This window comes from Sipha flava, unplaced genomic scaffold, assembly GCF_003268045.1.
Source record: "Sipha flava isolate LNK unplaced genomic scaffold, YSA_version1 80_pilon_pilon, whole genome shotgun sequence".
In the NCBI taxonomy this organism is placed as follows: Eukaryota; Metazoa; Arthropoda; class Insecta; order Hemiptera; family Aphididae; genus Sipha; species Sipha flava.
Window position 1 is genome coordinate 377787 of NW_020273622.1, and position 27511 is coordinate 405297.

The 27511-nt window shown below is 26.7% G+C and overlaps 1 protein-coding gene across 1 annotated transcript in view; it reads left to right on the top strand.

The window, feature by feature from the left end:
- The window catches only part of LOC112693064, a 179050-nt gene that overhangs the window by 139178 nt on the left and 12361 nt on the right, over window positions 1–27511 (top strand). The window contains exons 5-8 of the mRNA XM_025567958.1: window positions 4238–4421; window positions 16650–16784; window positions 22646–22761; window positions 24725–24896. Of these exons, the coding sequence (XP_025423743.1) occupies window positions 4238–4421; window positions 16650–16784; window positions 22646–22761; window positions 24725–24896 (607 nt within the window). The remainder of the gene's footprint in view (window positions 1–4237; window positions 4422–16649; window positions 16785–22645; window positions 22762–24724; window positions 24897–27511) is intronic.

Genomic DNA, 27511 nt, shown 5'->3' on the forward strand with positions numbered 1-27511 from the left:
GATTTTCAAAATTGATGTCACAAACACTTAGCAACTGCCCTTAAGATTTATTTATCGACATTGCAAATGCTAGCCGCACTGGAAATTGCATCACGTTTGACTCAGAAATATTAGAGAGTATTTTAAGTACACGTAGAAATTTTAAAAAAATTGTTTAATATTTTGAATTAGAAAAATGCGCTCAAAAAAAAAAAAAAAAAAAAAATGATATACAATGTGCTATGGACAGACACATGTGTGAATGTTTTTTTTTTAAAAATATTTTGATAAGTTCTCATTTACAACATGTTTCATCCTGTTAGGTGCACTCACATGTATATATATTTAAAATAATATTTTTTTTTACGATATTTTGTACGATGTACGATATTTTGTATGTTTACATTTTTTTTTTTTCAATTTACTTGCGATGATTGCATTATGTTGGGTTAAAACGACTGAGTAAATATTGTATTTTGTTTGCTCCTATATATTATTTTACCAAAATTTTTCATTATAATATTAATTACTTTACGGATCATGAATCCTTGGTTGGTTAGTTTAATTATTTTTTCCTACATTCTCATTATTCTTCGGAACGTCGTACTTTTTCGTGTACTATTATGATTTAATTTGTGAAATATAGATAAAGAATCATGCGTTTTAAAGGAGGTAATGGTTATTTGGATTTTATTCATGATTAAGTCTTTGTTTTAAATACAATAGTATATCATTACAATAATATTTTTTTTCAAATATTTATAGTGATTAGTTGTAATACGTTTTTGTATAACACTACTATATGCTATTTATTTATCGTATTTAGCAATAAATTCCTTATTATTTTTCAATGATATACAAGGCCGATTTTTAAAAGATATTAATATAAAAATTCATATTTTATATTCTTAAATTTAATTTTAAATACTCTTGATAAGGATAATACATAAATGTTAAAAGTATGGTTGTGTTACAAATCACGTAGAACTGTATCAAGGTACAAAGAATAAAATATTTATAGATATGAATACAAAAATACTATACATAATTTCAAGATTAATTCTTTCGACATTCTAAACTGTCATTTAATGTGTAAAAAAAATAACTTCAATGTCCAACTATTGTTTATGGATATTTATATTGTATTGCCTTTTAATTGGTATTATCTTTACTATTTCTTATGTTAAAATACCACAAGTCAAATAATATATAGAATTGATTTTTAAAAATACATTTTTTTTTTTTAAATTTGTATTTTCTATTGTTAAGTATAATACTTGTTAAAATCATTTGAAAAATATACAATCAGATTATATATAAATAACAAATATTCTGTATTTGTTATGTATAAATAGTACTTTTACAGTTCAAAAATATTTGCATAAGAATCATTAAAAATAATAATTTTCTCTTGCCATTAAAATCGGAACTCAAACATGAGGATTTGCATACAAATATTTTTGTTAAGCTCCTTATCCTACGTAAACACATACGTCAAAAGGAATAAAATAATTAAAGTGAGAGCAATTTGTGATTCGTGTTGGACTATATAAGATTATTTAAGAAAGAAAATACTATTGTTCAAACACTTTGAAGTTAATAACGAAAACATAATAAATTTGTAAGAATCAAATAAAATATTTAAATTTACATTGAGCGTCATTTAAGCTTTATAAGTCCTATATAGTGTATGTAACAATAAATTACAGCACTAAATTCATTATTCGATTTGGCTATGTGTTATAACCTCTGTATTAAATAATTTCTGTAGAACATTGTTCTCAATTCATAACAATAATATGTTCATTATCACTTTAAGCTTATAGGAAATTCATTGCTGTGATTTATTTATTTATTTATGTGGTAAACAAATAAATTATTTTACATTCCAATGCATGCATAATAAATATTTACATAATTATATGCACATAAAACATATAAAAATAATTTTAAATTTATATATTAGACTAAAGAATTTTTCCAATATAGATTGGGTTTTCAATATATTTGCAATAGCATTTAATAATCTTTATGATTTTTACTTATATTGATTTTTTATACTTGCGTGTACATTTTAGTACACAAACGTTATTTTTTTTTACCAATAAATAAATATGATTATATTTAATTAATATTACAGCCAAATGTTTAATTAATACTACATGAAATACATAAACAACAAAAATGTAAATAGATAAATATTTCTCACTATATCAAATGTTCTTTTTTCTCGTATTGCTGTTAATCAACATTTTTTTTATAAATAATTAAAATCTGAATTCCTACTATAAACCGTGAAATTAAAAATTGTTTGTATATCGTTTTGAACATAATATTTTTTTAATGTGGTAGTATATACTATACATACAAAATTACGAAATGATAAATTTTAAAAAGGAACATTATTTATGTATTATACATTTTTACATACAATATACAAACTGTAAACATTTTGAACACATAACAATACACAAATGGAAAAAATAAATAGCAATTTTTCATGAAGAAACTTTTTACCTTTTAAAACAATATACGACATAAAGTAAATACAAATGTAAATTAAATATTTATTAAAATTTGGGTTTTTATTCATTTAATGGCATATTTTATTTATAATTTTACAAATAAATATGTTATAAAGGTATACATTTTTTAAGTAAATATTATGCATAAACATGAATTACGCTGTTATATTTATCAAATATTTACGCATTTTATTATATAATGTATGATAAAATTATTTTCGTGATAAAGTCTAAAGCAAAAGCATACATAAATAAATTATTGGTGAATTATTGCCTTTTTAAATACCAAAGCACAAAATTCTAAACAACCAAATTTTCGAAATTATTAATCTTCATAATGTCAGAATTTCTAAATCACATCTAAATCGCGGGACAACGAAAGTACAAAAAATGATCTTATACCCTTCAACGGTTAATTTTAATTTTTAATTTTTTAACATAAAATTTTAAAATATTGTATAGTGTTAACATATATACATATGTTATATGTTATGAATATCTTCTTCGTGCTTGGCTCGTGGTAGAGGCACAGAATTACAAAAGTGTTATTGATGACTAAATAAATATAAATTGTGTTTCTGAGTGCAGTTCATAACGGACATAAGATGCCTCCTATCGTAGGTTCAGATTAAGAAACTATGTTATTGGGTTGGTCTTAACGTTAACTTGAACCGGATAAAAACAATTAAAACAGATAAGATCAATTTTTTGCATTGCTCACATGAAATTCGTCGCATTCGCACGTTATCAAGATACATGCCATGCCAAAATAATTAATATTTTTTAATAAAATATGTATGTTACAATAATGTAAGACGTTTTCTAAATTATATCAAAATGGTACAATTACCGTTAAATACCTGTACACGTCTATGCATTGTCGTCGAAAAAGTTTTTTTTTTTGCGTCTCATACTGCAGTCCTTTGACGTGCCATCATTTGGTGTCACTTTATATGTTTTTTTTTTTTTTTTTTTGTTCGCTACACCAGTGGTATAACCAGAGACGTATTTAGGGAAGATGAGGGGACATATTTTTTTTGGAATTAAGAGGTGGCAAAAATTTTTTTGTAACCATAATCCATCAACCATTTTCATTTGTCAATCAAAACATTTTAGTATTTTAAGATTTTGCATAGCGACCACACTGCGTTTTTTATTTTCATGATATTATCAAAAGTCGACCGTATAAAATCCATATATAATAGATATTAACTTTATTGAAAAATCGTATGAAACATGTGTAGGGGTGGCAATAAAACTTTACACTTTACCTGGGGCGTTGAAAGTCTAAATACGTCTCTGGGTATAACCGCTGTATCAGCACCAAACCAGAACGGGAAAACGCACATAAGTAGAGTGAGAATTGTGTTCATTTAAAACTAGGTAAGTGCTTAATCGAGAATGTAAAACTTCTTAAGTTGAAGTCGTAAATATATATTAGGTTACGGGAATAACGTGAATACCAAACTAAACAAAACTTAAACATCTTATTGGATTATCGGGGTTAATAAAAATCAAGACAAGTGAAATGCGTGCACGTGATTTCGAACTGATCAAGGAATCGTAGCAATTAATTCGTAGCAGTTCATCAAATGAGCATATCACGTTCGGCCGTAGGCTTTAAATGTATAATATACATACCACGTTAATATGTTGTACAATATAAATAATATTAATAATGTTTTGCATCGACGCCTAGCTGTTATAATACAAATGTTTTCCGTCTATTTCAGTGTGCAACATTACCATAAAAGCGGACCTACTACTGGCACGGTCCAATTCGACGTTTGGCCAGATCAAGTCTCCCGCGCTGTCCGGCCCAGACCATTGCTGGTACACGTTGGATCCCGGATATAATAGACGAGTGGAACTGCAGGTGTACAGACTCATAAACGCGGGCCACTTCAACGGCACCAGGTGAATACGAATAAATCTATCGATTCGTCAATCAATACTCTAGTTTACTAATGAAAATCATCAGTACAAACAGTATTGCTATAAAAAACTTCACGGAATTTCAAAGAGCGATCAATTAAAAGCATAACGATATTTAATTTGTTATTCTTGCACACGAGTGTGCCGTGCCTATTTGAACAAAACAATTGTTGAAATCCTTAACAAAACTATCAGTATATTTAAACGGAAACATCAGACAGAAACTACGTGTTTCTTGTTAACGTATCGCCAGTTGAAATTCCGTAAAGTAAATTGTTAATTTAAGAGTATTATATAATTAAGGAACTTGGCAAAAAATTACTGTCGCTCGAGTTTGTTTAGATTCCACTCGTACGAATGCTCGACATAATCGACTTTATTCACTCTCGTCACATGTGTACGTCTGTGTATGTACGTGTACGCGCTTAAAAGTGGAATGGACAAGATTGTACATGAGCACGTTTCCTTTTTTTTTTTCGTCCGGATTCATAAGTAGTACCGTAACGCAAACTGATTGGCCGTGCACACGCCAAACGGAGCCTACAGTTAAAGCTAATAATATTTTCATCGGATATAATACACGTACAAATTTCCTGTATGTTTGCGTCATTTACCCCGATTTATTATTAATATTCTATTTAACATCTGAATTTTCGATAGTATGAACATCAAATGGCGTCGGGGTTCCATTGTTACAATTCAACATTTTAAACTGCTTTGTCCCAGAAATGCAATATTATTTTTTTTATTTTGTTTCAAACTTTTTTCACACACATATACACACACAAACACACACGTGCAACATATAAATGTATCATAAAATCAAAAGTACAAAACACAAAGAATGTTTTTAAACACAGCATAATGGATCATTACACGAAGTTATGACGTAAACGTAAAATAAGTTAAAAGAATCAAATATACGTATATACAGAGTGTTTCGTCGAGATTCATCAAAAGCGATATGACTTGTGCTAGTAGATATTTTAAAACTTTGTTTTTTTTTTTTTTTTTTTTAACACAAGTTTAATAATATTCAAAAATTATTATTAAATTATAATATTAAAATATTTCATATGCATCATTTTTTTATTAAAAATACTAAAAAAATTAAATTTTTATTTTACGGCATTAAAAATATTCAAAGATTCTCAAATTTCGTATTTTTTTTTCTTATAAGTTTTGTTCAGCCATTTATTATGACCCATCGTAGTAGATAAATTCAATACCAATGGAAAATGTTCGATATATATATATATATAATAAGGTTCGATTGATAAACTATAGCAAAACACCAATGGCCAATGTGTAAAAATTTTACATATACCTACCTAAAGTTGTTGATAATTAAAAATAATAAGTGTTAATAAATAATTTATAATGTCTCTACTCATAAAAATTTTAGAGCAAATATAAAGAAAAATTTAATTATATAATATTGTATTCATTAAATTTTAGAAATTAATATTTTGTTAACATTTAAATATTTCATAAAATTCGTATCCACTTCAATAATATAATTATTGAAATATGGGTTTTCAAAATAAAATGTATAAGAAAATATAAAAAATGCATAATATTTTCATAAATAACTATAATTTATGACTATAGAAATTAATTAGTTAACTAGCTAAACAAACTATATTATAAATCTGTATAGATAATGTTTGTATTAATATTTTATAAATAAAATTTTTAAATTTTAACACTTAATATTTAAGTAAACTTATAAATATATTATACTAGTATGAACTATACACTAGAAATACTTTATTTAAAATACCTTTTTTAGTAAGTGGGAAAGATTACCATAATGTAAAGCATAATTGTATCTTTCTTGTAGTTCTGAATTAATCGTCTATACGTTTTTATGAAAAAAATTAACATTAATTTATAAGTGTGATATTATTGGTTTTTTTTTTTTTTATATATTTTAAATTAATGGATTTTGAAAATAACATTTTTCATTAATAATTTTTATTGTTATTTTGTGAACATGACTACATTTTGGAGAAAATTGAATCATTAATAATCTTTTTATTTAATTTTAAAATATATTGTTTTACACGTATATTGATATTTTTTGAAACTTTTCAATAATTTATATTACTATTATATTTTACCATACTAGAAGAATATTGCGTCTCATATAAATATTATGTAAGAATCCATAGTTAGATATTTTTAAAATGTGGGTTAAATAGTACTGATATAAGAATTTAGGAGTAATAAGTGAATTAAAATTATTAAAAAGAGAATTTACTTCATTCTTTCTGTTACTATTAAAATTTGGTAGAATTTATAAAAGCACTTTTTTTGGATATTTTAAATATTAAAGCATAAAACTTTTAAATAAATAAGGATTGATATCTATAAACAATAAGTTGTCAGTAAATCATTGTTCTAGGGCCGTTAAGTCGGAACAATAGACATTCAAAATATATTTTAATTTCTCACGTTTCTTAATTGTAGATATTATGTGTTTTTAATAATATGACAATAGAGGTATTTCCTTTAAATATAATGAACATTTTTCTATGGGAGTCGAAGATTTAGTGTAGTCACTAGTTTGTGAAATAAAAGTTTAAGTGATTTGAAATAAAGGGAATAGTAGGAAGTTGTGACCTAATGTACGTCGCGAAAAAAGCGACTACTTGGCGCCTGGTGGGATTAAGTTTCCGAAACTGCTGGTACATGGGTTGTAAAAAAAATAGTTTTGTGCCAAAAAATAATATTATATATTATATAAACTATTTGATTTACTTATCATGTTAAATAATTGAAAATTTTGCATGGAAAAATCGAAGTGAAAAAATTACTGAAAAAATGTTTTACTAAATAACAGTAATTTAATGAAGTGTGTTCGATTGATTTTCTTTATAGACTTATTTGTATAATTTCATGTCATTTTACTATGCTATCTAACTATGTTAATATCCTTTCATTACATTTGATTATTACCTTACCTTTATTATTATATTTAAAACTGTTTCGAGAATCATATTGTTAAATTTAAATTCCCAGAAATGTTGCATAAAACCTAAAAAGCAAATATTTTTATCCAATCTAAAAGTTTAAATAACTCAAACATATTTTTTTCGGAAATGGTTAAATATGTTATAATATAAAAAAAACCAAAATACTTTAGCATGTCTGTAAATTTAATATCAATTACACGAAAAAAAAACTATAGGTTTTCGAGGAATATTAATGACGGAATGATATAAGCTTAAGATTTGTTATAGAAATATAAATCTTATAAAAATAAATGGTTCACCAGACTGCTAATAGATACCTTAAAAATAAAGTATTCAGAATTTTCAATATTAATAATTTTCTTCTACCATAACGCAGTAAGTCACATTATATAGGTTTATAGATAATTAATATACGAAAATTACTAAAAACGTTTTTTTATACTGTGTTTATGATAAAGAACATTAATACTTGTTTTCTCAACCCAATGGCCTAAGGGTAAATTTTTATAATTATTTTATGTCAGTAAATTAATGACAATAGCACAATAAATATAGCTTTAACAAAAGAGAAAATACGAATTATCATCAATTCTAGTCATAAATGACAATATTGTACTATAATCTCGAATGTCAGAAAAAGCAATCAAAAAAATCTCATATTTGACATCGATAATAGAATTATTTATATACATTGATTGAAATTAAACTAAAATTAAACTTAACCCTTAGGCAAGTCCATAAGTACATAACGTAAATAAAAATATATAAGTATGAGTATTTATTAACATTCGTATTTGAATGTTTATTAAACACACAACTGATTAAAGAATTGATGCAAAATTATATTTTGATTAATATCTTCCTTAGGTAAATTTAATATTTTCTATTATATTATACATGCTTGTTGAATAAAAAATATGTATACATAAATAATTATTGAATCATTTAAAGTTAAATTTATAACTGTTCTAATTCAAAAATACTTTTTTCAATTGACAAAGAACACATTCCATTTAAATAATATTTTATTTTAACAAAATATTATTTTCTCGCTCAATTTATTACACATACAGAATCAACTTAAATTTATGTTAAGAAAAACCATTATATTTAAAATACTGTAAGTATTCTATTAAATACAGAATCAAATAATAAAAAAAAAATGAATGCATTTTATTCTAAAATTGTAACAAAAATAATAAATACTGAATACCATTATCGTATTTGCACATGAAGAGCTACTGAAAAACGATAGGTAATAGTCAAAAAAGAAAAATAATCTGATAATTATATCATCTTGTCATTTATTTTAATTTTAAATAGTAAATTCCATTATTTTTTATTAACTTTATAATAAATTAGTTGTATTACAACACTAAATTTTTTTTTAAAGTATTTTTGTATTTTGTCTCTTAGTTTTTTTTAATTCTGAAACTTTAAAACCGCAATACTAAATAGTTTAAGAAAAGTGAAGAAATGAAAATTCTAAGGTGGATGAGTAGAGTGACAAGAGAAGATAGAATAAGGAATGAATATGTAAGAGGTAGCGTTGGTTTAACGTCTATAGTTGTCAAGATGAAAGAAAATATACTGAGATGATTTGGAAATGTGGTGAGATGAGAGGAAACAAATGCAGTAAGAGTTTTTATGAAAATGATCGTTGAACAGAAAATAGGAAGAGGAAGACCAAAAAAGAGATGGTTGGATACGATTGAGAATGATGATGGCCGTTGGTGTATGCGTAGGGGATGTAGAAAATCGAGACGAGTGGAGGTTTAGGATAAGGGTGGCCGACCCCAAATAGTTGGGAGAAAGGCAAAGGAGAAAAAGAAAACTAAACAGTTTAAGAATATTGACTGTCATAGTTTTTTTCCAGTAGCCTTTTACATAGTTAGGTGCGTATATATAGTTATATTTTATCAATCATTATAAAATAAAATGTTTACAAATTCAAAATTACATAAAATATTCTCAAATTAAAAAAGTATAATTTAATAAAATATAAATTAAGGTACCTACTTATCATTATGCGTAGTTTTAAATAAGGTTCTAAGTATAATTAAATTCAATGGTTTTTGAATTAAATAATTGGTATTTTTTTTATAACAATTAAAAAATCCCGTGTATTTAAGCCGGTAAAAAACTTTTAAGTTCTGTGTTGAATATTATATTAGTTTAGATATCGCACAGTAAATTGTAAAATTATACATTATACTTGTATAGATCGTTAGTAAAAATAGTTGATTTAAAGTAATGGGATATGAAATTTACAATATGATTAAAAGTTTTTAAGATCAATTAAATTAAAAGCATTTATCTGATAAGCCTTCTCTCTTAATTAAATTATTAATTTATAAACTTTAAATTTTTTATCTTACAGTTAATTGGGTGGTGAATTATATGATTAAACTATTTGTTTTTGTTATTTTATACTGAAATAATATACAACAAAATATTCATGACTAATATTTCGGCAACAATAATAATAATAAAGTTATATTCACAAGGAATACAGTTTAGTTTTCAAAGGTTAAACATATAATTAAATAAAACGGCATACATAGATTAGTAAATACATATATACATCACGAAAACAAGTGTACCATTCAGAGATTTCAGTGATAACTATATAAACATATACTCGTTCGCTCGACGGTCTCCATTGCTCGCGTTAAACAGTGGAGTCACAATTAACACTACAATGGCAAACGGCTAAATACTTCATTAGTTTATTAAACAAGAAGACATAATACTTCTTCGTTTGTTATGACAAAACTGTTTTGCAAATTGAAAATATAAATTAACTCAGTTCAGTCAAAGGACGTATATTGTTGATGTTCATAATTACAAGTTTGGCTCAAATCTATCAAATTTCAAAACTTTCGTACTCGTATACGCTCTGCAAAAGTATAACACCATGTACCCAGTATGTAAACTGTACGCACCACATTACCTATATGTTTTGTATAATATTTATATATATATATATATATATATATGTACATATCCATATAAATGTATATATTGTATACGCAACGCGTGTACATATTATAATTAGCATAATAGACACGTTACAGTCTTAATTAGTGTTTTCGTAACGCGCACGCTTATGTAAACGTCGTCAGAGGTGTTTTGCGGTTTATATTTGGTTCGTGACTACGTGTACCCAATAAAAGCGACATTTGTAAATCACGTGTTAGTGGGTTGTTAATAAGTTTCATTTCATTGTAACACTTGTGGAGGAGTGATGTGATTTTATACAAGCGGACAGCTGTTTCTCGCACAAATATGGACACGATTAAACTGTATAATAATATATCCATTCTAGAACAAATTCACGTAGTCATTTGAACGTGGAGGTAACTGAATGTCAAAAAACAAATATTATAAATCAATAAATAAAATTAATTAGTTGTTTATATTAATTAATCACCTTATGTTATAATATTTAAAAACTATCAACATTTTATATAATGCAGATAAATATTTTGAGCGATTTCGCGTAAAAACGGTATTTAATTTCTAGTTTCATAAATTTGAATAATTCTTAAAATACGTTTATCTGCATCAATAAATTTCTCTAATATTTTGGGGGAGCTCGTATCTGCTTCAAGTTCGCTGTAAAATACATCTCATCCAGCTTGTACTTTTCGTAAACAGTTGATGAACGACCACAAACTAGGATGGTGAACTCCCGTTTCGACATTTAGTCATGTATTAACTGCTTCCGCATAGTTGTTAGTCCTATCTGACCATTCAAAATTCATAGGTGTAAATTACAAATGTATGGTGAGAATAATGTTGTTCGCCGACCTATTCCCTTTCTATTAACCCTCCCAACATAATTTTCCTCAAACCAATCAAGTAGAGGTTGTAAGCTTTCTGGTAAATTATCTCCTAATAATTGTATAATGATATCTAGGCCTTCGATTGAAACAAATGAAAAAGCCACGACCATTTTTATAAATAATGAAAAATCAACATCATTATTATACTTTGAAGCAAATACCAATTTCTTTATTTATTTTTTTTTATTTATGTTTTTTATTAGATGATACAAACACAACTGTGAGTTTTAACGTCAGGTTATTTTTTTTATGGTACTATTTACTGATAGTTAAAAATCACATGACACGGATCTTGGATTTAAACTGGGTTTTAAAAAATTTAACATATCAAATAATTTATCATATGTTTTTTCCGGTTTATTCGGTAACAGTACATAAATTAATGGATGAAAACAATTATAATGCTTCCACGAGAATAACGTGAACTTCTGTAAAAATTGCTGGTGCTGCTTTAAATGTCCTATCGCAATACTAAACTTTTGAAAAACGTAATATTTCTAAATTTCTATGTCTTCTTAAAATAAAAACTCTATTTTCACTAGGTCCTCGCTATCGTCTAATAAATAATTTTCTAATATACCTTCTAACGGTGAGTAAACTTTGTATGTATCTAGTATATCTAGTGCCATCAAATCATTTGGTGTTGCGTGTATTTCACGTAAAAAAATAATTTCTTCGAAGTTTTTTTTTAATTTTAAACCACGTTGAAGTGCTCCCTATATAGTTATAAAAAAATTAAACTCAAAAACTAAAATCAAGAAAAAAATAAGGCAGTTACTAATGAGTAACTTAGATACTTCTAATAATCTTAAAATGCATTAATTTATTATTGTAGACGTTGGTTCCAAATTTTCCTCTAGCAAGTTTCTTAATACTGCACACTGTGATAATTTCTTTGACTTAAGCAACTTCAGAAACATGAGTATGATCAAACATATAAATAAACCAGAACTACTAATTTTTATTTATTTTTAATTATTATTATTTATTTTGATGATGATCTATTATAATAATAATTTTATTATTTTATTAATATTTTTTTTACGTTCAATTATCCCCACGTCTAAATGATTACGACCATTTGTCACTATTTATAATATATCAACTCCTGAAAAAAGGTCATATTCGTATTTCCTGCTTTTCAAAATGATCGAAATTCAAATAAAATTATATTTCATTTCTATTCTTTTTTTTTTTTTTTTTTATATCCGGGTCAACATCTAGGCATATCTTTTCTTTTCAGTTTCTAATGCTAATTTATTATAATACATTACTAATAATTTATCTTTGGTACATATTTTTTATAGATCACATAGTCCAAAAAATATTTTTCTTACCTGCATACCTTTTCAGACTCTTAAAATATTAAAAAAAAACTACCATTGGTTTTTAATATTTAAATAAATCATTATTTCAATGTGTTTTTATCAAACACGATTTGTATAAATAACGACGAAAGTGAGACGAAATAGTCGTTATCAATGTCGGTATGATTTAAGTTTGAACATACACTACACACACACACACACACACACACACACACACACATTTACATATTCACCACATATATGGAACCTAATTATATAACAGATGAGCCTCGTAGATGTGAAAACGCAGTCGATGGTGATGATATTTCGTTCTCTTATAAAAGACCGTCGTCGCCGAGTCCGGGAAAATATTTCATTATTTTCATTGACTATTTATCCGAAAGGGCTGCACTCGTTATACGCCCTTTTGATTTCATAATACTTGGACCTCCTGGGAATATAATAAATAATATATCAACACACACACGTATATATATATATTATATTATAGCTTGAGGGTGGAAGCGAAATCCCGTGGAAACTTAATTATCTCCCTATTTTTAATTTATTTATTTCCGCGTCTGTCGATTCGTAAAATGAAATCCGCGTCAGTGCCACTATTTTGCTTATCCAAACAACACAGCCAGTTGGTTGTATAAGTTTCGAGCTATGAATTATTTATCATCACTACAAATAATCAGGTGGAACGAAACAATAAGAGTCAAGGTGATAAACGTCTCGAATAAAAACAAATAGTAATAAAGAGAAGAAAAGAGGTAGGGTGAGAAAAAGAGAAAATAGTTTTGAACTTGTCTTAAAACCGATCGTTTAAATACATTATTGTGCTTATAGAGTGATTTTTTCAGTGTTGTATCCACATTTTTTTTCTCGATATTTTTTTTTTTAAATAAACTATATTTTTATAAAGTCAAAATACAATTTTTTTTTTCCAAAATATGAGATTTATTTTAACTAAATTTATTAAAACGTATTATTTTCCTAAATATATTCATATTAAAAAAAATCAGAGTTAGGATAGAACTTGTATTTATTGTTTTAACGAATGAAAAGTAGAGCAATACAAGGTACCCAAAAAAAAGTCGACACCTACACAATGATTTCAAACGATTTATTTAAAAATGAAAGATAATTACTGGTTGGATTTTTGATTTTTACATTTTCTTATAATTAATTTTGGTTCGAGATACGACGAAAAAAATTTATTGATCAATTAACATATTACGTTTCAAAAAAATAAAATAAGATAAGATATAGTAATGGCATTATTATTTTTCTACGTTAACATGTCGCATCGAAGCAGCGATTTATGTTGTAGATTTTTACGAGCAGACTTAAGTCGATGGGTAAAACGAAAATTCGACGTAAAAAAACCACCCTGTATGTTACACACACGAATAGCTTTGCGGGTGAACTACGATTTCAACCAAACCCCACGGCGGTGCACGGGATATGAATGACTCGCGGGCGTAAATAATCAACAGACTACGGCGACCACTTATGCGCTGAGGAGTCTGCGTTGATGTAGATTATTATTATTATTATTATTATTATTATTATTATTACTATTATATATTGTTGTACGTCTACGTTCAATCCCGCAGCCATTATTGAAACGAGCTTTCGTCAAACAACGAATACCTAATGTGCGAATCGTTGGAAAATGATTACTACGGACGCGGACGTTTGAGAGATCAGTGGAAAATGATTTATGTCGGCGCGCTACACCACACGGTACGGGGACACTCATTGTCACGAATATAGACGCGTACCATTGCTCGGACGATAATGATAATAATAGTACAATTATTACACGGTTACATAATAATAATAATAATAACAGTGTTGATGGAAACCCATTATCCTGACTTGCGCCGTTATCCGTTCGGCGTGTTCAAGCGAGGCACTTCGTTATTTTTTATTGCCAAACGGCGCGCGTTCGCGTCCTAAATATTATTCCGAGGCGCTCTGATTTCATCCTGATCCGTTACAAACGCTCATACAACTTATGTGTGGTGTGTACGCAACAATCGATTGTTTTACACGGGAAATACATCTGTACAGCTGATCCAATCGTACCGTTGTAATAATAACAATAGATCGGCAGTGTTTTCAATGCAATAACGGTGAGCAAAAATCCGCCGGCGGATATCTTAACAACTACCTAGTACTCGTAAGAAGGAACACGGCTGGTGCGCGCGGTGATCGATTGCTATATTATGGTTGTGTACGAATGTCGCGGTTCCTTTCCGTTTCGCCGTGTGGAACTGCACAGCACCCTTGGTTGCAATCTTGCGGCGATCTCCGTGACGGCTATGTAAATAATAATCCCTTTTTCGCTTTTGTTTCGCCCTAAAAATAACAACCATAACGGCAACAGTGACGGCCAAAGTGGTTGGGTACGACGGTGCACGCGCGAAGGTAATGAGCAGTGTGTTTGATAACGGTAAAAAGAATCCAAAATAAAACCATTTATGAATGAAATTATGTGAATGAAAACACAGGTGAAGAATCCCGTTGGCAATTGGAAATATATATAAATGTATAAAAAAAAAGTAATAGACGCGTGGATATAATATATTTATCTTCTTTACATTCTAATAGACCTGTATTTGGAGACAAAATACTCGACAGTTACAAGTAAGTATGTGGATACAACTCACTCCGTTTTAACGGATGAATGTGACAACCCTATTAAACTGTCAATGCAGTCCGTGGTATTGATAAGGATTTGAAAACGTTTATCGTCATAACTCTCTAAGGAATATAACTTTTTTTACATCATCTCGTGTAATCAATTATTTCACTTCGATCACAGTATGATTTATGTATTCATTTCCAGAACAATGGCATATACCAGTAAAGTTTCTAAAGTTCAAAAATATTACTTTCACGTTGGACATTTTATTCAGAACTCAGTAGTGATATTTTTTTATCGTCTATATCATGAAATTTTCATCTCTTCGTTAAATTATAGTTTTTTCTATTTTTGTTAAACATACATTTTCAATGCTTTTAGGTGAAGTATAATTTTCTCGATTCAGAACAGTAATACTGTAATTTATTGAATTTTACTGTTAACCATACCGAGTGAATTTTTTTTTTCACTTTAATACTTAGCATAAAAACCAAAGTATATCAAAATTAGGAATTAATTTACGGGTTCGCTCTTTTTAATATTTGTAAATTAGTAAAGTTATAGTTTCATATTCCAACCGCATTAAAATAATCCAAGTTAATTATATTTAAAATTAATCCAAAATTCATGAATAAATCTCTGAACAAAAATAATGTAAGTGATTAAATATATAGTCTGGGTTAAATGATTTCACATAAATAATTGAATCTTTATTGCGGTCATGAAAATATATTTTATTCACCATTCTAAAAAACTGTTAATGGGATAAATTTTATTATGGCTAACGATAATAACTACCCAAATTACTTTAAAGTTCATTGATATTATTAATTTATTGTATAACTAAAAATTATTGATGAGCCATAACACATTCTATATATTTCAAAGTTTTAAAGTAATTATTATATCTGGTTTAAGCTTATATGAATAATAATAGTTATATACATTTTGTTACCTACATTTAAACAATTAACAAACTATTTTAAAGCTTTAAAAAGCATTATTTAAAATTAATATATAATTTTAATATTTTAATGATTGATTGCGCACTTAAAAATAGCACAGTAAGTAATTATTAATTTTTTTGATAAACTCTATTTTATTTAACATTGAATATATATTTATAAATGTTAAAGATCATGAAATATATGAATTATTTAAAGTAATTCTATGTTAGGTATACCATTACATAGATTAAATGACATATATTTATATCAATGAATAACATTAATTATACTTTATAACCAATTCCAGGAAAATAAATTAACAAGTATTTATTAAATAATTATGTGAATAACCTACTTTTAACTTGACGTGTTATTTTTTAATAATATTGATCATTAACAATGATTTATAACCAAATAAAAGATTTAGTTTCAAAAATATTTTTTATTTATATATTTTTTTATTTATTTTTTTAGTTGTGTGTCTGGATATCTAGAGTTATTAGACTCTTTTGGTCAAGGGACAGGACCTAGAATATGTGGACAAAATGAACGATTAGCGCCTCCAGTCGTTATGTTCGCAGATCGAGAATCAGCTACATTAAATTTTCGGTAAGGATCAAACGTATACCTAATAAAATAATATGATAAAATCTACATATATTTAATTTAAGTTTCCATTGGAACAAAATGAGATATACGAACTTCTAATCACACAGATTGGTTTAGCGAATAAATATATTAAATTCATGTATATATCTAATCCAAGTAAAAATAAGATATGTTTAATATCATTGAGTATACCAACGTTAAAGGAAAAGAGGATGCTGAATAATCCCCACTAGATTTCCGCCCTTACGCGTGTTTATGACTACGTGAAAGATATATTTATATATATATATATATATATATATATATATATATATATATATATATAAATAAGTAAGACTCGGGAAAAATACAAAAAGAAAAAAGGAAATTATTTTTAAATACAAGTTTTTTTATAAAATAGGTGTACGTTTCAATATAATTTGATTTCTTCTTTAAGGTATAGATTTACATTACGCTAAGAAAATAGTTATATTGTAAAATAATATGGTAACATTGTAATTCAATAATACTTTTTATATAATATGCATGAGTAAAGTCAAACATTTATTCATGCTGCAAATAAAAAATAAATGTAAAAAAAAAGTAAAACTTTTGAATTTAAATTTTCCTTACAAGAATCAAACAACAGAAATATTAAGATTTGTAAAAAATAAATAAGTGTATTGATTGAATGGATTATTGCATTTAGTTTAAATAATAGTAATGCCGAATCCATAAATTATGATCGAGAATACTATTTTATTTCATTTGGGTATTAATATAATTTCTTCACTACCGGATGAACACAATTAAATAATTTTATTTCTATCTTTATAAAACTGTGATGTATTATATATTTTAAAAAAATCTAGAGAAGCATTTTGATTTGTATATTCATTATGTATTATTTTAACTACCTTAAACACCTAATACTTTCTAGGTATGTTTTTCGATGAAAACGATGGTCATGATTCATTGGTATCATATGATAGAAATTATGAAAATATTTTAATATTGAAGGTCATCTTGCTATTTTATATGTCTTAATTTTAATCCCTTTCGTTTTGAACAACCATAGTTAAAGTATTTTCGAATATGAACATAAAACTTCAGTCACCTCATTTTATCTTACTTGACTAAATCTTTAGTCTGTGTATTTATAACATAAGATAAAAATAAATAAAAATGTAAATGTGGTAGAAAAAAAGAGAAAAGGTTAATTTAAAAATAAGACAATAAAGTGGTATACTGACACTACTTATTCTATTATTAAACAAACAAACATTTAAATTAAACAAAGTATATCAATGGGAATACAAAAAAAAAAAGTTTATCCATAAATATTTTTAGACCAAGTTATTCATATTGAGAATATATTATTTTTTATAATATCTTATGACAATTCAAATCAAAACTGTAGGGTATTATTTACATATTTTTATTATATTTAACTTTTTTTTATTTGAATTCAAATCTTCTTCAATTCGAAATCTTTGTGAAATATTATAAATAGTTAATAATAACCGACCAACCGATCCCAAATAGTAGGGAGAAAGGCGAAAAAAAAAGAAGAAAAACAACATCTAAAATCTAGAGTTACGACTTGTATTTCTTTAAAAAATACTGTGACACATTTTCCATCATTCTGAACTATTTAAAACATAGTTACTACCTGCAAATTGTAATATAGAAGGTTGATTGGAAGTAGTATAATATAGTGATGGGCAGGAACGACTACTTGATACTACCGATTATTAGTCGGTTTTCATCACGTACAACCAACTAATTATTCGACTAAAATGTTTAAGACCAACAAAAAAAATATATGAAATTAGTCGACTAATAATTATTGGCTAAAATTAGGAACTGATAATTCAGTAATTTTGAGAAATTTTAGTCGTATTTTTATTTTAAACTAGTTAAAAAAAAAATACCGATAATGACACTTACGTCATAAACTACAAATTTAAAATATATTTAATACCCAAAATTCATTTAAAACAGTTGTTAATTTGTAAATTTTGATTTATACTAATTTATATTACTCTGAAGTAATGTTTAAGTTTTTTAAGTTTTTTGTTATATTATTATGTTGAATAAAATAATTCTGCTAAAAGTTTTCAATCAGTCCAATAAAAACGAGTTGAATAAAAATTATAAGTCAAATTATAAAAATTAAAAATAAGTAAAATAATAATAATATAAATTAAATATAAAAATTAGTCGAAGAATAATAATAACTAGTCGAATAATAAAAATTAGTCGAAAATAATAATAACTAGTTGAATAATAAAAATGTTCGAGTAACTACATTAGTTATTAGTCACTTTTACCTATCACTAATATAATATAAAGTAACTCAGAAACGTACTTTTTCCAAAGATCACTTAATTTTCACTTGAACAGTTTTAGGTCAAAAGCCACATCTAAATATTAAATTCTACGAAAAGTCAAACATTTTACATTTTAAAGCATATGTTTACCAAAGATTATATCAGATGACTATACAGCCATGCCCACATCATAATATTGGTAGGCAATATATACAATAATTGCTATAATTGCTATGGTCATTGTAAAATAATTACTACATTAATTTACAGATTAATCTAGATGCAATATCAAAATTAAATACTGAGTAAATTAGTATAATTACAATAACAATTTAGTATCTTATTATATGAAATATAGTATGTAAAGATATATATCAACTCAATGTATAAGTTCTAAAGTCCTATGAAAACGAAATTGTATAAATGTGTAAAGTCTATAACAGAAATGTTTCCCAGCCTTATGACCTCACGATACCATAATTTCAACTTATTTTCAGCCGAGGCACACTTGACACTTCAACCAATATTATTAATTTATTATACTAATACTATAATAATTCAATAACGGTAAATTATATAAGTCTATACCTTGAAACTGTGTGTTTTTTTAAGGTTAAGATATTTGATGTAAAATTATATTTAATTTAATTATAAATTTTCATTTTATTTATGTGAAAAAACAGAAAATGGTTTATTTAACGTACAATTTTACAGTATATAAACTTAAAATTTTATAATTTTATGCTAAATGCCAATGAATCTAGTGGAAAATTTAAGTCACTTATTTGCGATAAGTTTTTTTGGTATTTTGCGGCACTCCTAAAGATAGCTCACGCATAACCAAAAACACAAAGTGAAATTCATCATCAAAAATAAACATAAATGTAATACGGGTTCTACTCATAAGTTCCATGATATTACGAGTATAACAATTAAAGTTAATAATTAAAGAAATAATTTAAGTAAATCAAATCATTATACTTAAAAATATATCTTAATCATATATATCATCTTAAACTATATCTAAATAAATTCCTTGCAGTTTAAAAAATTATTTAGAGACATTGTTTTCACTTTTTTGTTCATTAGTAAATAGAAAATCTCTATTATAACAGAAAAACTTTATCAAGTAATTTATAACAATAAGTAACAATAGCCCGGCAAATGATTCTCTTGAGACTATAGGAAACCAAGAACTCTTTAACGAATTTTGATCACTTCAACTAAGAATAATAGTAATATTGTTTTTGATCTTCGTCAATTATTGAATTTAATAAACGATTTAAAGTGGGGTTCACCCAGTCAAAGAAATTATTTTTCCTAGATAAATTTGTTTAAATTATGTTGGTTTTAGTTTTTCTTAATCTATATACTCAGAAATTATTTTTATACTTGATGTAGAAACTATTTACTCGCACATTTGTATGAACAATCACCAACATTATGCACCCACCAGCTTTCTTTCTCCTACGAAATTGCACATGCTATATTTTCCATTTGTTTCTTTAGTGATAAACATCAACTGGGATTGGACAGTTTCCCACAATCGAGAAAAAACTCTCTGCCATAAGACACATATTACATTCGCTAACTACTCGTATTGTGTTCTCCATATAAGATGATAATATCTTATTGCAAACATCATAAAAACGATACCATTGATAGTGAACCTATTATTCCTGTTGGCTGCATATTTTTCATACACAGTTGTCTTTGAACATTTTTTACTCAATTTATTTATTTTTTCTATCCCTTTAGAATCAAATGAACAAGGCTAAAATTCAATATATTATTAATTGAATATCAGTAAATACAGTTGAACGTATAAACATTAACATTTAATAAAAATATCAGTATTGTACGTAATTTATCCACTTACATATTACATCTTACTGAACACTAACACTGTCGTGCACTATATTATATTACGTTGGTTACAATATAAATATTATGAGTATATAATAGAAGTTGTGCAAACCTTAAGTTAATTCACATTATTCATAAAATTAAATTTATAAAAGTGTTCCGTGTGTTTTTATTTTAAATTACAAAGGCGTACGCATTAACATGATGGTAATGCACTTTAATTAATTTTATATATTATATTTCATCCAAGAGTATTACGTATTTAATTATTAACGTTAACAATTTTCTTCTAACAACGTATTAAAAGCGATAGTATCATCTTTATTAACGATGCCATAAATTTAAGTGTACGCTGAACGTCTCTAGAAGTTTTTACTTCAGTACCTGTGATGCTTATTTATTTATTTTTCAGCACCCAGTATACTTCCATAATCGAATTGTTTATTATTATTATTGTTTTTATATTAATGATGAAATATTTAATTCATTTTATTGATCGAAAAACAAAAAACAAATGTGTAATGGAAAAAGGGTGGACCGATATTAAGGTCAGATTTTGAGCTGATGGGTTTTTGCGGTCGGTTACTGGTGCGTAGCCAACGGTCCGTTCAAGACAGACAGACAGACGCTGACATTAATTTTCTGTAGACATACGAGCCTTCCACCCCTGACCAAAGACCTCAACCCTAGATTGACTTTCCCTCGATTTGTAATCCAAATCGCTTCACTGTAATCATCAAAAAGTCTGAAATTCGAACACATGAAAACGATTTATCGACTGGTCTCCATCGTAGTTGTCGAGCCGAACCGCATATCTACTGTATCCTTTTGGCCAAGGTTTTTATTCCTCTTATAAACTATCCTCTTTTATGACAGATATAGATCACTCAGTCGTTTTAGCTTGGTAAATATTAGCTTTGTGAAACGGAATAGCATTTGCTTTTATTACAAATAAATATATTATATGTATATTTGTGAACTCTTAAAATAGTCACGCACGAGTTTATGCCTGGCTACATATCCGTTTGCGGATAGTGTTTAATGACAACAATGATGCTCAACTTTTCGTATCTTAGTATGATAAATAGTTTCACATTGGTAACGAATATGTTTCGAAGGTATATTAGAAACAAATAATTAAATAGTCTTATAAACTTCCAATATTTTGAAATTCGCAGTAATTTAAAAACATTCAGAATTATAAGTTAATTCAATAATTTATACACCCCTTATCTCTTATTATAAAACTATAAATAAAATATACCTATAGAGTATATAATTAAAAATATTCTATGTTGAATAAGTTTCAATACTAACCTGTACATTTCTTTATATATAAATATATTAGATTGAATAAACTAAATAAATAGTAAATAATATTAAATAATATATATCTATGTACATAAACTTATATTTACTTTTTACTATTTATATTTTAAAAATTAAAAATAGTATCCTCATGACAGTTAAAGGATCGACTTTAAATCAATTTTTTATATTAAAAAATAAAATAATTTTCCAAAAATTGATATGAAATTTAAAAAGAAATTTTCTCATAAAAATAAAATAAATACATAATAATTAAAATTTTTTATTTTCAAAAATGTTTCATTATTATTGTTCAAAACATTATATTAAAATTAGCAAAACGTTAACAATATTGTTGTTGTTATTCTATTTCAGAATTGAAGAATCCACCTCTAGATCACAATTTTTAGCATATTTTAGCTTTACATCATTAACAAATGTTCAGGGTCTAGCATTTAGGCCCAAAGGAGGCAGAAGGATAGAGCATACAGGTAAGTCTATATGTATTTTAATTAAATTGCTTGGTCTTGGAGGGTCTGTTGTCTCATGATCTCATAGTACATGTAATATTAGCGTAGTTACTACCTAGGTTACATTAGCTAATTCCAAGTTGAAACTTCGGCCAAACTGTAACACGTACACATTTATGGCTCAAAAATTCCGGGTTAAGCACAAAAGGAATTTCATCGTACATGTATGTCTTCATGACTGTGTGCAGTAATATATTTCCAAAAGTGCAACGTAAGATTAAAACTGTTTTTATCGTACATGTACATCTAATGACATTTTCTGTTTATTATAATTAAATTCTACTTCTTATAATATGGAATAAAGTTATCGAAAAATAGAGAAAAAAAATATCAGTGTCATTAGATACTGTATGATACACATAATACCATACATTTTTATTTTAATAATTTTGTGATTAATATTATGAAGAAAAAAAATAACTCAATATCTTTTAGCAACAATAAAACTTCTATTTTGTTTCTATCTGGGTACTTTACAAATGGCTGAATTCCCCAAAATATCGTGTTATAATATCACTGGGGTGTATAATATTATTCTGAGTTATAACAAAGAAATATTATGGCCACACATAAATGCAATTTAATATGATATATTGCCGTAATATTTTACCCGAATCATTAATTTTTTACTAAACGTTAACATGCACACCAACCGAGATTCTGATTCAGACATCTGTTTTCAAATAATGCTTTGTGTTCAAAATGGTTCATTAAGTACGCCTGATATTAAGTAGTAAGTTAATGGAGTTTCTATTACCTTGCCAAAAATATCATTCACACTTAGTAAGTTACTCTAATACTAGTTACATGTATATTATACGTTAATGTGCTATATAAATGCCCTTACACATTTTTTTTATCTACATGTGTAGTAAATATTATTAATCCGTAGTATTGTAAATGTGTATAATGTCTATTTTTTATCGTGAATACTTTTAATTAATTTAATCATATTTGCAGTAATTTTCCCCTGATAAATTGTTGTATTAATAGTAAATGCCTTGTTTGAATAAAAAAATCTATCAGTCCAGAATTATAACAAACTTATAATAAAATGGATATTATAATTTATTAAAAAACCAATTTTTAATAAACACTAAAATAGTTTCAATCTTATATTTATATTTAAAACAATTACATACAATAAAATCTAAGTACCTATATGCAAATAAAATGTAAAATAAGACATGATTTTTATAGATCTAGAATTCTGGTAGAATAACATCTTTTTACAAGTATGTATAATAGAACAGTAAACATTGTGATACGAATTAGGGTTAATAATATAAATTAAAAATAAAATTATATATTGTATATTTTATATTTTTCAACGTCATAATGAATAAAAATGTATGAATTTAATAATTATAATAATTACAGTTTTTAACATTATTGTAAAATTTAATGCTTTACATATTTTTATATTTTTATTAATAAATCATAAAATTGAATAGTCAATTGTTAATAACTACTAAAAAATATTGATTTAAAACCAAAGTTATCGAATTACTATTATTAATATTGATGTATCAATCGAAATTTTGAATTGTATTTCTTCTTTACATACATACTATAATAGGGTTTTTAACATTTTTACAAAATGTAAAATGTCCCATATGAAAAATTTAAATAAATTATTATAAATTTATATTTTATTTAGGTAATAAAAACTGAAAATTGTGATGTATATTTGAAAAAATTAATAACTGAAATTGAACTGCTATATTTGGTGTAGGTAAAATAGTAATTAACTTCCACTAAAACTTGGAACAAGCTGTTAGGTAGTAACAAACTATATAGAATACAATTTTAATTAATATAACTGTAACATAGGTTATCACGTTTCGTTGTAAGTAATAACGGCGAACGATATAGGCAATTTAGCTACGTTTATGCAATTGATTACCTCAATTTGTTTTTACAGTATGCGATTGGTTGTATCAAGACTTTTCCTGCAACAAAGACTCCTGTACGCTTGCCAGTCCAGGGTTTCCCGGCATTTATGGTACAGACCTTTACTGCAAGTACCATATAACAACAAGTTCCGTTCACACTAAAGTTCGGCTCCAGTTTCTTACATTATCGTTACCACTCAAGTAAGCTATAATTATTAATAATTAGTAAACGAATTAATATTTAACATTTATTCTATATATTTTATCACCAAATAATTGACATATCACCGATTCTACTTTATATGCGCTATTAATTTATGTAATATTATATAACTACGTTTAATGGGCACAACAGTTTTAGCGAAAGCCTTATTCTATTTTTTCAAAACATATAAAAATAATTATCCGTGAAATGTAATATCGTATTTTAAAATACATTTAAATTAATATTTTTCATTCTCATATTCTGTATGAAATCAATACAATATATATATATATACATATAAAAATCTGTAAAGTGTCGCGGGCGACCCTCGAAATATGTGAAAACATATATAACGGCTTAGAAATATAGAGTTACTCGTATATTATAGAATTTAAATTGAATATTCTTAATTTAAAACACGAAATTTCATATGATTTTTAGGACAGGATTGAAAATGTTTAAGAATTGTATTTGTTGAAAGAGAAAACGCGTTCTACGCCACCGTTCTAGTCGAATCATGCAATGGGCGGTTATCTATCAGGTTAGCGTACCACTGCGTTGCGCCATAGTCTTGATGACGAATCGATATCGTATACAAGGAAAATTTAATTTTCCTAATAACATTCAATTGATTACATTTTTGAAATTATCTTATTAGATGGCTTATCTGTGCCCAAAGTAATTGTGTTTAAAACAAAAAACTATGCAAATCGGTCCAGTAGAACTTCAGATATAACCGTCACAAAAATCACCTTTCATTTTAATAATATAACAGGTTTCGAGCGTTACGCGAAAAAGGTAATAATCGAAAATGTTCAATGCTCGAGCAAAAAAAAATCTGAACGCTATATAAGATGTTTTCATATAAAAAACGAATTTAAGTTTACTTAGCATTTAGTATATAGCTACTATGCATAATTATTTGATTTGTACACCTATGTGGACACATGCATAACATAGTAGTAAATACAATTTAAATAACCAGAATTAAAACTATGGTACATAATACGTAAACATATATTTGATACGAAACGATATTCACCAACTTTGATTTGAAATAAGCAAGGTTATATTTCATAATATATATGATGATTTTTTAAACATACTAATCTTTTATTTTATTGTACTATTCAATTTGATAAAATCATATTATTAGTATCTATTTTTTTTTTTTCGTAAGTCTAATTATGATTGTAGTATTTGGTAAATTTCATTAACATTATTATATTCAGTTACGAGATATTTAGATTAAACTTGGTCGTCTAAATACTACAATTCTAGGTTGATACAATAAAATAAATTAGATAAATTTATTTATTATTTTATTATTATATAAGTACACAGACATAATAGTGAATTAAAAATTATTTCATAATAACTTAATGCTATATTTATTTTAATATTTGAATTTATTTTTATGTTTTTTCATTTAAAACCATAATTTAAACATCACAGATAAATCATCATTGTATAAACCATTAATAAAAATGGTAATAAAATAAATCGTTACGTTTAATTTTTATAAGTGTTTTAAAATACAACGTAAAACATTCTGATGAAATTTAACCGGGCCATAAACATCTATAAAATCAATCCCCATACAAGTTTATTCGACGTATAACTCAAGTTGAATTTAGTTTTGCGGATGTTTGTTAGATTGCGATTTAACGTGTTCATCGAATTTATATATGTAGATCGATTTCAAATCAGTAATTTACAAAATATTATTCAGTTAATTATACTTTTCTGGATGTCGTGATTCTGAGATTTGTTGATGACGTACAAAAAAATAAAAAATAAAAACAAATTCATATGTACTATTATAGTATTTCATAATATTATCTGACTTTACAGATGGATTTTTTGGTTTAAATTAAAATATATTAAAAACCGTGATTCTCGCCCCAACTGTTTGGGACTCAAGAGTGCATTAAAACAATCGTGAGTGAAATGACTCCGAGCCACTAAACACTGAAAACGTACTCGACGGTATAATTAATCCGAACTCATACACAAACAGTCATACGTACATAAATATATATATATATACGTGCGCGTGTCACGTTTGAATGCGCGTGTGTGTGTGTGTGTGTGTGTGTGTAGGAAACGAACAAAAGGACGAGGGGTTAAAGTTAGAAGAAACAAGAAAGGGATCGTGGAGTTTACGTACGAGAACGGACGTTCAGGGAATAATATTCCGAGCGGTAGCATGGGGAATGCGACGACCAATCCACGACAACCCGAAGGAAACATAGTTCTCCGCGCTCCGGGGGGGCGTCGTTGTAGTGTAAGGGCGTGCGCGCGCGCGAGTGTCTTCTGCGGTCGGTAATCCATGCGTGGCTGCCGGTGCTGAATTCGCCCCGGCCAGCCGCACGTAAAATCACGGTTGGCTGGTGCGTTCAGGTGCGGACGGAAATACGGTTCAAAAATTAACGTTCCGTTACGCAAAGGTTATCTTTCCTCTCCGCGTGCATTTGTGACCGCAGTACATCCAAATGGACGGAGAAAGAGACGGAGAGAGATCGGCACTCGAGTTCGAGTCGTACGATTATTTTTTTTTTCAAGTTTTTCGTGTCGTATCGGTTTTGAAACGGACCCCTGGACGAATGTA